Source organism: Ailuropoda melanoleuca, chromosome 9 (genome assembly GCF_002007445.2).
Source record: "Ailuropoda melanoleuca isolate Jingjing chromosome 9, ASM200744v2, whole genome shotgun sequence".
In the NCBI taxonomy this organism is placed as follows: domain Eukaryota; kingdom Metazoa; phylum Chordata; class Mammalia; order Carnivora; family Ursidae; genus Ailuropoda; species Ailuropoda melanoleuca.
The window spans coordinates 5,371,107-5,380,669 of record NC_048226.1 but is presented as its reverse complement, the minus strand read 5'-3'; the positions used below and the strand labels follow the sequence as shown (position 1 = coordinate 5,380,669).

The following is a 9,563-nucleotide window of genomic DNA, read 5'->3' as shown; positions in this document are numbered from 1 at the left end:
AAACGCGCGACTATCCCTGCTTCCGGCCCGTCCCTCCACTTCCGCCCCGCCCGCACGCTTCCGGTACTGCGCGTTTCGGGGTGGTGGAGGCTGTTGTTGTCGACATGGCGGTGACTCTGAGCCTCTTGCTGGGCGGTCGTGTCCGTGCTGCCGTCGCTCGCTGTGGGTTTGCGACCCGGGGGGTGGCAGACCCCGGCTTTCTTGGCCGCGAGCCGGACCCCGATTCCGACTGGGAGCCGGAGGAGCGGGAGCTGCAGGAGGTGGAGAGGTACCGGCTCCTTCCCGAGCCCTCAGCCTGAAGCAGGGCATCGCGCCCCGGCGCTCCAGGCCGCGCCCCCTTGGAGCCCGGCGTCGTGCCGCCGCGTTCGCCGCAGCCCTTGTTTCTTACCCGTTGTCAGGGGCGCAGGGGCAGGCGTGCGGCTCCTTTGGGACCACAGCTTTCTTCACCAGTGACGTATTTCATCACCCGTTTAGAAAGTTCGGCATGTTTACGGGCTGTGTTAGGTATTAGATTTCTGGGAGGTGTACGGAGCAGGTCTGAGCCAACACACATGGCCTGGTTGCCCTTGCAAACAAAGAGAAGAGGGCTGGGCTCTTGGTGATTTAGCCTGAGGCTCTTCAGCCACCCATTTTGCTCCCACGCATGGCTTCTGCCATTGGTTCTCTCCCCCAGCACCCTGAAACGACAGAAAAAAGCCGCCCGGTTCCAGAAAATTCGGAGGCAAATGGAGGCGCCGGGTGCCCCGCCCAGGACCCTGACGTGGGCAGCCATGGAGCAGATCCGGTAAGACTCGCTGTAGTTGAGAAGTGACGGATACGGGGGCCTAGAACGTTATTTTTATAGTTTATTTTCTTATTTAAGATTTCTAAATGACAAGTAGAATAATACAACGAATTTCCGTAAGCTCGTCATCTAAATTTAATAGTTTTTGACATTAGGACACGGTTCGTTTTTGCTGAAATTTTAAAATAGTAAGCTGCAAGGCATCACATCATTTAACCTCAGAATCGTAGATCGTGACGTTCTTAAGCTAAGTTCAGGGATGGGGGCTTTCATGGTGATGGACATTTTTCTGAAGAGAAAATCCGTATCTTAAAAATCTTAGAGATCCGTTTTAAGTTTTATGTTTGTTGTTTTGAATAGACAATACATTACATATGGTTCAAAATTAGAAACAGTATACTGTGGTATATACATTAAAAAGTTTTAATCCCAGCCAGGCTCCTGTGGAACTATTTTTGTGCCTTTTTCCAGGTCTCCTTATGCAAATACGAGTATGAATATAGATTTTAATTTTCATTTCCTTAATCACAATACTGTAAATACTGTTCTACACTTTTCCTTTTTCACATATTTCTTTTTTTTTTTAAAGATTTTATTTATTTATTTGACAGATAGAGACAGCCAGCGAGAGAGGGAACACAAGCAGGGGGAGTGGGAGAGGAAGAAGCAGGCTTCCAGCAGAGGAGCCTGATGTGGGGCTCCATCCCAGAACGCTGGGGATCACGCCCTGAGCCGAAGGCAGACGCTTAACCGCTGTGCCACCCAGGCGCCGCTCTTTCTTTTTTTTTTTTTAAGATTTTATCAAATAATCCGTATATCCAACGCAGGGCTCAGACTCACAACCCTGAGATCAAGAGTTGTATGCTTTACTGACTAAGCCAGCCAGGCGTCCCAGTAATTCATTATTTAGTTAACGTTACAGTCTTTCATGTTGTGTATTTGGGTCGTTCCCATTCACTTTCTGTCACAGATAGTGCTCTAGTGGCTGTACACAGTATTCCACCTATCTGCTGTTTGTTGTGTGCATTCTCAGAAGTAGAGTTGCTGGGTGCCAGGGCAAGTGGATTTGCATTTTGATAAATATTGCCAAGTAGGCTTCCATAAGTTATGTGTCCTTTTCCATTCCTATCAGAATGGCTCTGAAGTTGACACTTAAAAGAAAGGGGATTCTGTGGAGCAGGGAGATTCTGTGAGCCTGGAGCACCTCTCTCGTGTCATCCTCCTTCCCCTCTTGAACAGCAGCTTGTCCAGATCTTCCTGTCACCTCCCTTTCTGTGGTTAATAGATATCCTTTTACTTCAAAGAAAAAACTGACCATTAGTTAAGAGCCCTTTAAAGCTTCTTGGTCTTCCTCTTAATTTCCCATTCGCAGTATTTACAAATGAGGGGAAGTGGTAGCCCTTTACTTGTCTAGGACCAATGTTCTGCACTAGGTCATAGTCGTACCTAATTCCTCAGAGAGCTACATCTGTCAGCTTCAGGTTCTCCCTCATCCTTTTGTTCCAAGCTAGCTCTTCCTGGCTGCCTATCCTTCTTATTTGTTTTGTCACAACAGTGAAACCGTTGTCCACAAATCTTACCAGTGACTTCCTCCCTGCTAGGCATTCCTGACACTCTAGTCTCTAGCCTCTCTAATATTTCTGCACATTTCATCTTGTAGTGTGTTTTCTTGAAATTCTCTTCTCCTTTGACCCAGGGTACTAGTCACTTCTATTTCTAGGGCTCCTTTTCTCACTTTCCTTCCTGGGCTCTCCTTGTTCCTCCTTTATCTTAAATACTGTTGTTTGGGGGCGCCTGGGTGGCTCAGTCGTTAAGCGTCTGCCTTCGGCTCAGGGCGTGATCCCAGAGTCCTGGGATCGAGCCCCACATCAGGCTCCTCTGCTGGGAGCCTGCTTCTTCCTCTCCCACTCCCCCTGCCTGTGTTCCCTCTCTCGCTAGCTGTCTGTTAAATAAATAAATAAAATCTTTAAAATAAATAAATAAATACTGCTGTTTTTTAGAGTTGTGTTCTTGGTCATTTTATCTCCACCTATGTCATTCATGTGGCTTCAGCCACCCCTGCTCTTCGCTTATGACTTCCAAATCTGTCATCTCCAGTCCACGTTTTTCTTCTGACCTGTATATATTCAGCCTTGCACTAGACCATCTCTGTTCGGATGTCTCACGTTTTTCAAACGCAACATAATAAAATAGCAAACTCAGCGTAACAAAAGAAAATGTATCATTGTTCCCTGTTGACTTCATTTTGCTCCTGTTTTCACTCTACCCCTGAATGGTCCCACCAGTCACTCAAGCTGAAAGCCTGAATCTCTGCCTACTTCCCCCAATATTTAGTCCTTACCAAGTTCTACCATTTGGCCTTCCTGCAACAGTTCTCAGCACTCTTCCTTTTTCTGCTTTCATTGCAACTGCCGCATTCAGATGGCCTGGATTACCAGGACAGCCTCTTGACCGATTTTTCCATCTCTAGTCCTGCCACCGAAAATTACCCCTGGATTGAGCTTCAAAGTGAAAAGCTGCTTGTGGCATTCCACCGCTTAAAATCCTTCCTGGACCTGCTTATGATTTGCCATAGCTTGCATGTCCCAAATTGCAATTCTTCTGCTATTTTTGAATACACCCACTTAAAAATCCTTCCTTGGTTCACTGTTGTTTTGGGGTGAACTCCAGACTCTGTAAGCATGACATGATCTTGTTCCTGTCCTCACCATTAGACAGGTTGAACTATTGCCAGCCATGGTGATGTGCTGCTCTGCGTTTTACATGCTGCGCTCTCTATCATCAATACCTTTGATCTCTTCTTCCTCTCCTCCCCTCTGCCAGCTTAGTACCTTCATCCGTTCAGACCAGCTGTAGGTGGACTTCTGAAGCAGTTCCCTAGCCACACCGCAGGTGTTGTGATATCCTGTCCCTGGGTCTCCCAGGTGTTCTGACAGCGTCCTCTGCTAGAACTTATCATAGTGGTGTTGTATGTGTTAATATATCTGTCTCCACCACCAGATTGTATGTTCTTTGAAAGGAAGGACAGTCTTCATGAACCCCCAGGATCTACCTGGGGCCTGGTGCACAGTGGGAGGAGTTTAGTTGATGGAAATAAAGTGCCTTAAGAGTGGTTGGGTGTTGCTGTTGGCACACAGGAATGGAATGCAGCCATTTAGTGGCACAAGATACAAGCTATGTTTGCAGTTTTTCCGAGCCCTCTTCTTTTCAACGTAAATATCCTTAGTATTATCAGTTGGCTTCTTTGATAGCAGACTCCTCACAACTTGAAAACCTGCTCCTTTTTCCCATAGGTTTTTACATAAAGAATTTGCAGAGTCTTGGTCAGTTCCTAGATTAGCTGAAGGCTTTGGTGTCAGCACTGATGTGATCCGAAGGGTTTTAAAAAGCAAGTTTGTACCCACGTTGGAGCAGAAACTGAAGCAGGATCAAAAAGTGCTTAAGAAAGCTGGGCTTGCCCACTCACTCCAGCAGCTCCCCAGCTCTGGGGATAACTTGAAGTCGCTGTCTGCAAGCCACTCTGAATCAGGCTCTTTGTTGAGGCCAAGGGGTGAATCCTCTTTCAAGGACTGGGGTTACAGCCCAGCTTTGCATGTGATAGAATCAAACACTTACGGTACAAATACACCAAGGAGACAGAAGGGAGGGAATAAAGAAATCCAGTTCCTGGAGGAGGAGCGCTCCATGCCTGTTGCAGCAGCCCTGGGTCATCAGCGAGAGCTGCAGAAGTACTCCACCAGTGACGGTGCGGGCAAGAGAGGAACTGATGGTTGTGGATTGCCAAGTGCCAAACTGGAAGATTGGAAGGCACAGGAGCCGGGTGATCAGAACTTCAGCAGCAAAGTAGTCCAGAGGGGGCGAGAGTTCTTCGATAGCAATGGGAACTTCCTGTACAGAATTTGAGCTGGAGCATGGCTTGTGGAGATGCCAAGTGAAACAGAGCTGGGAGAGTATATTTGGAGCTTCCTGGACTTCTGTGTATGGATTATCCACCTTGGGATAGGAGGAAATGATGAGCCTGGAATGCGGGAGGAAAGAGCTGCTCCGATTTGAATCTGACAGAAGGCAGTGAACTTCACAGGGTGGATGTGTGTATGGCAGGGCAGGGTTAAGGACTGGCTGGGAAGATTCTAGCGTCCTGGAGCACTGCTCCTGGTCTGACCCACATGGATCTTTAGCACTCACCCTTCTCGCTTGGGCTGTCTGTATGTTGAAGCCAGCCCGTATTGCATGTGTTGTTAGGACTTTCTGTGATACTTGCAATATATGTTTGGGGAAAAAAATGAAAAGTTTGCCTTCTGACCTCATTTACTTTTGTAATAATGAAAACTAATAGTTCTGGAACTGCTTAGTCAATTGTTTTTTTAATGTGCAAAAATAAAGTAAAATGTAGCAGTTTGTGTCGATTGGTGCTCTCTGGGGTGGGAGGGTTTACCTGTGAACCTGGAGAGTGAGGGAGGGAAAGAGGCAAAGGGTCCCTCGTGCTTAAACACTGGGAGAGAGATGGAGCCTGAGGAGTTCCCAACAAAGGGCCCTGTGCAGTTCACCCTGCTTAATAATAGATTTTGACAGCTAAGGATTGGGACATTAGGCCTTCCCCAATCGCCTGGTCTAAAGCAGCTCTTCTTTGCTTCAGTTGCTGGGGCTTTGAAAGAGATTGGAGTATGGGGGATTGACCGCCCCCCCAAAAAAAACACAGCAGGCGAAGGCGTTAGGGCCCTCAGCATAATCTGCAGCTACTTTCAAAAGCATGAATAACATCTAATTTTACAGCTGTTATCAGATTTTTCCAAGAGAACTGTGATGTGGGCAAGAATGGATAATCGGCCCCTTAATTTACTGATTGTTTTAGAGCTACTTCATTATAACCAGAAAGTGATGATCGATAGACAAGCAGAATGAGACACATGCAAGCAACAGAGCTGAGGACAGTTTTCAGCCATGCCTCATTTTAACAAGTCACTGGGAAAAAACTGGTTATTCAGAATTTAAATATATGCAGGATGTTTGATGAAAATAATTGATTTCCCAAACCTGTCACTGAGTCTGTTCATGAATCTCATTGCTATTTCAAATGTCATTAATAGCAATTAAAATATCATTGATTACTGTTAACTTGGGCATTTGTTCAATATGAATGGCAAGGCCCTATCACAGGCCAAAGTTAAGAGAATCCAGATGCTGACAGCAGTGGGCACATAAGGCCCTGTTCTCCCTGCTCTGTCACTATCATGACACTATCAGTATTTTTATGATTTAAAAAATATGGTAATTTGCCATTAGAACCCTTTGGTCATTTTAAGAGGTAGAAGATGCTATTTGACTAATTTTTAACTCCTGCAAATCATTTGACTATGCCCTTCCCCCAGTGGGCTATGGAAAATAAGAAGCTGTTGTTAAAAAGCTTTCATACGTTTTTCATTTACCTCATCCCCTACCATCCTGTCGCACACCAAGCTTGAATCTTTTTTCCAGTTTTGTAAATGCCAATCTAAGGTTTTGTACCTGTTGGTTCTTTGTGTCCAGATTTTCACAGGGCCAGTTCCATGTCACTCAAGCCTCGGATCGTATGTTACTTTCCTAGGCTTTCCCTAATCACCCAATCTAAAGCAACTCCCTTCATCCTCTATCACCACACTGTATTTAATATTCCCTGGCATTTGAAGTAGATTACTACTGTATTGTTTGTCATCATGCACTTGCCAATGGGGACAGGAGACCTGTCTGTTCATTGCTGTAGTTTCAGCTCCTAACATAGATTTCAATATTGGTTGAGTAAAGAAATGGTTGGAGAAGCTCACCAATCAGCCAGTCCAGAATGGCAGAGAGCCCTGCCTTTTACCTTTGCCAGCCTACCCATCCAGACCTGAGCCAACAAGACCTAAGCTTCCTCCAGGTTGACCTGTTCCTGTTTTATTCCTTTTTAAAGACTTTTACTTATTTGAGAGAGAGTGCTCCAGTGAGTTGGAGGAGGGGCAGAGGAAAGAATCTTCAAGCAGACTCCCCGCTGAGCAAGGACACCCCCCGCCCAACTCGCATCTGGATCTCACAACTCATGAGTTCATGACCCGATCTGAAACCAAGAGTCAGAGGCTTAACCCACTGAGCCACTCAGGTGCCCCGTTCCTTCTTTATTCTGTCAGCATGTCTAGGTCCTAACTCACCAGCACTGCAGTGTTTTGGGAAAGTGCACCCCCTTACCCAACCCAAGCTGGAAGGGGGGCTGAGGGATTCACCCAGCCTGTGTTCCACAGGGCTAGGGTCATAGGACTCTATGGTGCCTTATCCCTAGGCAGTCCTGTTTCACGACAGGATGAAAGACATTGACGTCACAACGTATGAGGTGAGCTGCATTTGGGGCATAGGTGCAGGGTCTGATGGAGGAAGCAACAGTTGACACGGCCCTGCCTAAACTGGAGATAAAGTGGCTGTGGGCAGAATGGACACCTCTTGGCAACCTTGGGGCCAAGCTCAAAAGGCTAGCAAACTACAAACAAGACACTTAAGTCCCTGTGCCTTGGAGGGTCTATGTGTCACCAATTTGCTCAGGGCAGTTTCCACCTCTCTGCAGCTGAGATTTGATCTAACGGGGAGGTGGCAGAAAGAGCTTAGTATAGGGGCGTCTGGGTGGCGCAGTCATTAAGTGTCTGCCTTCGGCTCAGGGTGTGATCCCAGCGTTCTAGGATCAAGCCCCACATCAGGCTCCTCTGCTAGGCCTGCTTCTTCCTCTCCCACTCCCCCTGCTTGTGCTCCCTCCCTCGCTGGCTGTCTCTGTCAAATAAATAAAAAAAAAACTTAATTAAAAAAATTGTTTAAAACAAAAAAGAGCTTAGTATGAAACACCAGGTAAGTTCTTGAAGCCCAGTGTGGGCACAAAAGCTTGTTTGTTTTTTGCTTAATCTTGTATTATAGGATTTTTCAAGCACAGGAAAGTAGGGATAATATTGTAATGCAATGAACCCCTCTGTACACATTGCTCAGCTCTAACATTTTAACAAATGGCCAATCTTTTTTCATCATCTCGCATACTTGCCCCACAGCTCCCCCTGGCTTATTTTATTTATTTATTTTATTTATTTTTTTTAAAAAAGAGTTTATTTATTTATTTGACAGAGAGACAGCCAGCGAGAGAGGGAACACAAGCAGGGGGAGTGGGAGAGGAAGAAGCAGGCNAATTTATTTTTTTTAAAAAAGAGTTTATTTATTTATTTGACAGAGAGACAGCCAGCGAAAGAGGGAACACAAGCAGGGGGAGTGGGAGAGGAAGAAGCAGGCTCATAGCGGAGGAGCCTGATGTGGGGCTCGATCCTAGAACGCTGGGATCACACCCTGAGCCAAAGGCAGACAGTTAACCGCTGTGCCACCCAGGTGCCCCTCCACCTGGCTTATTTTAAAGCAAATCCTGTGGGATGTCTGGGTGGCTCAGTCGGTTAAGTGCCTGCCTTCCGTTCAGCCCATGATCCCGGGGTCCTGGGATAGAGTCCCTGCATTGGGCTCCGTGCTCAGCAGGGAGCCTGCTTCTCCCTCTGCCTGCCACTCCCCCTGCTTGTGTGCTCACTCTCCCTCTCTCTCTCTGACAAATAAAATCTCTAAAAAAAAATAAAGCAAATCCTATGTACTTCATATTATTTCATCTGTAAATACTTATGTATCTGAAAGAGATAACTCCCTTTTATTTTTTGAAAGTTTATTAATTTTAGTAATCTCTACACACAAAGTGGGGATTGAATGGAGGATCCTGGGATCAAGAGTCACATGCTCTTCTGATTGAGCCAGCCAGGCACCCCAAACTCCTTTTTTTTTAAAAAGATTTTATTTATTTATTTATTTTTTAGAGAGAGTGGGGAGGGGAGAAGAGGAGGGACAGACCCCATGCTGAGCAGAGCCTGACGTGGGGCTCAATCCCACAACCCCAAGACCATGACCCGAGCCAAAATCAAGAGTCAGATGATCAACTGACTGAGCCACCCCAGTGCCCTCTGAACTCCTTTTTAACAGACACATAAGCCATTACTATACTTTAAAAGTTTTAGTAATTAGTATCAGTTAATATCCTGGTCATATTCTCTTACTATTTCATAAATTACTTTTATGGTTGATTTCTTAGAATTAGGATCCAAACAATGTCCACACATTGCAACATTGCATGATGCGGCCATGTCCCAGAAGTGTCTTATATACTAAAGTGGTTTTCCTTTCTATGTTATTCCCCTATTTTACAGGTTATTTGACCCATATATTTCCTATGTTTTAAAAAAACTTTATTGAGAGACAGAGCGTGCACAGGTGGAGGGGCAGAAGAAGAGGCAGAGATCGAATCTTAAGCAGACTCTATGCCCAGCATGGAGCCATATGCGACCACCCTATGATCATAAGTTGAGGTGAAATGAAGAGTCCCACACAAACCAACTGAGCCACCCAGGCATCCCTATTTCCTGTATTTTGGATATAGTAGGTTTCGTTCCTATGATATTTATTGTCATGTTCCTACTACTCTCCATATTTCCTATCAACTGGTATTTACATCTTGAGACTTGATCAGGTTCGATTTTTGGCAATGAGTGAAGCTTTGTATTTCCTATGCATCTCACAGGGAGATGATGTTACGATGGATTAGTGAGTTCAGGTATTGTCAGCCGATCTATCCCTAATAATGGCTTTTTTTTTTTAAACAAGGTGAATCTAGATCATTACCAACACCCCTGAAAATTCCCTAGTTTCTCTTCCCAGTCAATTCTTACCCCAAAGTCAATCACTTTCTGAAAATTTTTTTCACCAT

The 9,563-nt window shown here is 45.6% G+C and overlaps 1 protein-coding gene across 1 annotated transcript; it reads left to right on the top strand.

The window, feature by feature from the left end:
- The first annotated feature begins 59 nt into the window (after nucleotides 1-59).
- On the top strand, nucleotides 60-5,182 carry NGRN (neugrin, neurite outgrowth associated). Its single transcript, XM_002919780.4, has 3 exons — nucleotides 60-268; nucleotides 674-784; nucleotides 4,078-5,182. The coding sequence occupies exons 1-3, from the start codon at nucleotides 105-107 to the stop codon at nucleotides 4,685-4,687; spliced, it is 885 nt and encodes a 294-aa protein (XP_002919826.2). The 5' UTR covers nucleotides 60-104; the 3' UTR covers nucleotides 4,688-5,182.
- The last annotated feature ends 4,381 nt before the right edge of the window (nucleotides 5,183-9,563 follow it).

Excerpts from the sequence above, each read along its gene's own strand:
- NGRN (XM_002919780.4), top strand. The coding sequence starts at position 105 with ATGGCGGTGACTCTGAGCCTCTTGCTGGGCGGTCGTGTCCGTGCTGCC. Across the intron at positions 269-673 it reads GAGCTGCAGGAGGTGGAGAG|CACCCTGAAACGACAGAAAA; the intron begins GTACCGGCTCCT and ends TCTCTCCCCCAG. Across the intron at positions 785-4,077 it reads GCAGCCATGGAGCAGATCCG|GTTTTTACATAAAGAATTTG; the intron begins GTAAGACTCGCT and ends TTTTTCCCATAG.